At 41.0% G+C, this 3,586-nt stretch overlaps 1 protein-coding gene across 1 annotated transcript; it reads left to right on the forward strand.

Moving 5' to 3' along the window:
- Window positions 1-210: 210 nt before the first annotated feature.
- Window positions 211-3,203, forward strand: LARP6 (La ribonucleoprotein domain family, member 6). Its single transcript, XM_008949205.1, has 3 exons — window positions 211-281; window positions 811-1,003; window positions 2,133-3,203. Exons 1-3 carry the CDS (start codon window positions 211-213, stop codon window positions 3,201-3,203), a joined length of 1,335 nt encoding a protein of 444 aa, XP_008947453.1.
- The last annotated feature ends 383 nt before the right edge of the window (window positions 3,204-3,586 follow it).

A 3,586-nucleotide genomic window follows, 5' to 3' on the forward strand; every position in this document is an offset into this window, starting at 1 on the left:
TACAGTCCTTGTAACAACATCTATAGCTGTAGGCTGAGGTTGAACTATTTGCCTTACTGCTAGATGCAATTTAAGTGGTCATTTATATTTCAGCAACAAATGCTGCTGTAACTGTAGTTGGTGAGAATTTTATACCCATGGTTGCAGTCTCTTTTTTGGGGATAGGATGCTCAGTAGGGTTCTGTTTTGCACAGATACCCAGACAACACGATGGACGTAGAGAGGATAGGAGAATGTCTTCTTGGCAACCTAGGTATGTATGCAGTACAGCTACTCCTGAGGTACATGAGTTGCTACTGCACCAAAGTCTCCCCCTGACTCCTGCATTCATGCATTGAGGAGGCTTCAGAAATCATGACTGCATCAAGTTGGAGTATTCATTCACTGGTATGTGACGTGACTCATGAAGCACATATATGTCAAGACTGTTCAATAGTTTCCTACTGAAAAATAAAATACTGTCACTGGAGGAACTCCAGGTATAGCACCAAGTGCCTGTGCACCTGCATTTCACGTTTTGGTGGAGTATTTGAGTTGGCAGTGTTTTCAACATGCTAGTATATTTGTCTCATTGTTCTATGCTAAGATCAGCTTTTGGAATGCGCTCAGGAACTTGAGTCCTTATGCGGACTAGAAAGCTTCATCCTCTGAGCTGGCCTCCTGCTTCAGATGGATAGGCACCTTTCAGTGCCTGTATATAAAGTAAGTTGGCATCGGCATTATGGTTATGCCTTGTCATTTTGAAAGGCTACTTGAATTTACTAATTTAAGACAAAGATCTGTTAATAAACCAATTTAACTGTTTTGCAGTGGTGGGGAAAATGATGACGACTCTGACCAGAACTGGAAACCACCAGAAAATGACCTGATCCAGAAGTTAATAGCACAGATTGAATATTACTTCTCAGATGAAAACCTTGAGAAAGACGCCTTCCTTTTAAAGCATGTGAGAAGAAATAAGATGGGCTATGTCAGTGTTAAACTCCTCACTTCTTTTAAGAAGGTAAGGTGACTTTTTAGGAGTTAAGTGCCCTGCATAAGCCTGATCAATCTAAAACCATTAGGGGAGATGAGATGGAAATGTTTATTGAGGCAGTTTTTAGTGTGTTCCTCAAAGTTCTGCCTCTCTTAGGGGTTGACTCAGTTTTGACGTGATGGTTAGGTTTGTTCTCATCCAGAACTTTTAATTGCTGAACTTGTTCACAACTGGCTAGGGAGATCATAGGCTTTAAAGCGACTAAGCTTTTAAGTGATCATTCTGGGGCAGAGTAGGGCATAGTAAATGGGACATTAGATACAATTACTTTCTAGATCAGGAATTAATTTCTACTCAGGAATACCTGAGTAATCCTGGTAAAGTTACTTTTCTGTCTCTGAGAAGGGATGGTGGATCAGACCTTCGGAAATGTATAGAGATCCAAAAAATTAATAGTGGAAAGTATCTGGTAACTCAAGTCACGTAAAGGAAGAGGTGTTTCTTTTTGGTTATGTTGTTGTTGGATTTTTTTTCTTACATTAGGGACTCCTATGTAAATATGTGTATGGAATGGAGTTCTGAATTCCATTAGAAACACTGACAAGATTCTAGATCTGACAGTTTTGTAGAGCTGTTCAGTCTAGAAGTTAAGGTACTCTTAGTTTCTTCATACCACTACAAAAAGTGTAACAGATGGACACTTAAAAAGAATCCATGGAAATGGAGTCTGAGGGGTTTTGAAACTGATTTTTGAGGGAAGAAAAAGCAGTTCAGTAAACTGAAGTTGTAAACTTGGCAAAACTACTTGTTTGGCAAATAAATACCACAGAACATGCTTTTTGAACATGGTTCAGACTTAGATGTGGAATGACCAAACATTACCTGAGAAGGCTAGGAGATGAAGTAATGACGTTTGGTTTGAGATTTAGTGTCAGTTCCTATTTTCAGTATATTGAGCAGGACATGAGCTTTATAGGAGCTCACTGATGCCCATTATAGCAGGAAAACCGTTTTATTTCTTCATTCAAGTCTGCTATGTGAAACTTAAATCCAGGTTTCTGTTTGTAGAATGGAGTTTGCATCTGCCTTACACTTTCTACAATTAGTTTGAATGAGTTTGATCAGTTGTGCTGCTTAACCTGTGTTTGTCTTCAAGGTGAAACACCTTACCCGTGACTGGAGAACTACAGCCTATGCACTGAAGTACTCGGACACTCTTGAGCTCAACGACGATAACAAAAAGGTTAGAAGAAATACTCCAGTTCCAGTGTTTCCAAGTGAAAACCTCCCTACCAGGATGTTACTGGTGTATGATATTCACATGATTTCTGAGCTGCAGGCTTTTAAACAGCAAGAAAATGGATGCATGCAAGAGAGGATAATGGAACATCTCCTCAAAGCCTTTGTAAGTTTTGGCGTAATTTCATCAGTTCGTATTCTCAAGCCTGGTAGGGATCTACCACCCGATATCAGGAGGGTCAGCAACCAGTACACCCAACTGGGAACTCAGGAATGTGCAATTATAGAATTTGAAGAAGTAGATGCTGCGATCCGTGCTCATGACTTCATGTATGCTAAAAATAAAGAAACTGGTATGAAAGTTGTCCTAATAGGCACGAAACCTCCGAAGAAAAAAGTTCCAAAGGACAAGAACCGTGATGAAGATACCAGCAAGAGCCTTAAGAAGGTTAGATCCCTTAATAAGAGAGTGGAGGAACTTCAGTTTGTTGGTGATGAGTCTTCAGCAAATAGCTCTTCTGAACCAGAGAGTAATCCTACATCACCACTGTCAGGGCGCAAAAGAACTGCAGCAAATACTATGAGTAATTTGAGCCTTGTCATTCACCCAACCAACCATCTGAGTCCTAATGTGTCACCCAGATCAAGTCCTTGGAACAGTCCATCTTTGCTAAGAAAAGCAACCAAAAAGTCTCCACTGGCTGAAGACAGCAAGCTTAACCCAAGCACTAGCCCTGAAATTCCAAGGAAATGTACAGATTATTCCTCAGACAGCAGTATCACTCCCTCTGGTAGCCCCTGGGTACAGAGAAGAAAAGCGCGAACTGTAACACAAGAGAAGAGTCCCATCAGTAGCCCCACGTTGGCTCGGAAAATACAAAATGCAGATGGTCTTCCTGTAGGGGTGCTGCGGCTGCCTAAAGGTCCTGATGGCACCAAAGGATTCCACAACGGATGTGAAAGGAGGAAGGCCTTGAAGTACGAATGAGCCGTTCTTAAAAACCAAAATAAATCTCACAAGTCAGTCAACTGCTTTTGTTCAAGCCTGGTGAAAAATTGTCACCTGAATGACTGAGTTAAGCAGCATTTGATAAAGATTTTGTATTCATATAGAGACCTTATCATCTGTGTAGCTGTATATTCACTTCACAAAATCAAGGAACAGTTGAGGTTCTAATGCATCTCTGGAGATTGTACAGTCCACCTCCTTTGCTTAAGCAGGGTCTGCTACATCAGGTCATTTGGGGTTTTTAAAATCTGCAAGGATGGAGACTCCCCAGCCTGTCTGGGTATTGTGTTCCCATGCTCAACCACCCACACAGTAAAAAGCATTTCCTTATCTTCAGGCAGAATTTCCTGTGTTTCAGTTTG

The sequence above is a fragment of the Merops nubicus genome, unplaced genomic scaffold (genome assembly GCF_000691845.1).
Source record: "Merops nubicus isolate BGI_N331 unplaced genomic scaffold, ASM69184v1 scaffold35711, whole genome shotgun sequence".
Classification (NCBI taxonomy): domain Eukaryota; kingdom Metazoa; phylum Chordata; class Aves; order Coraciiformes; family Meropidae; genus Merops; species Merops nubicus.

Excerpts from the sequence above, each read along its gene's own strand:
- LARP6 (XM_008949205.1), top strand. The coding sequence starts at position 211 with ATGGACGTAGAGAGGATAGGAGAATGTCTTCTTGGCAACCTAGGTATG. Across the intron at positions 282-810 it reads GCAGTACAGCTACTCCTGAG|TGGTGGGGAAAATGATGACG; the intron begins GTACATGAGTTG and ends ACTGTTTTGCAG. Across the intron at positions 1,004-2,132 it reads TCCTCACTTCTTTTAAGAAG|GTGAAACACCTTACCCGTGA; the intron begins GTAAGGTGACTT and ends TTTGTCTTCAAG.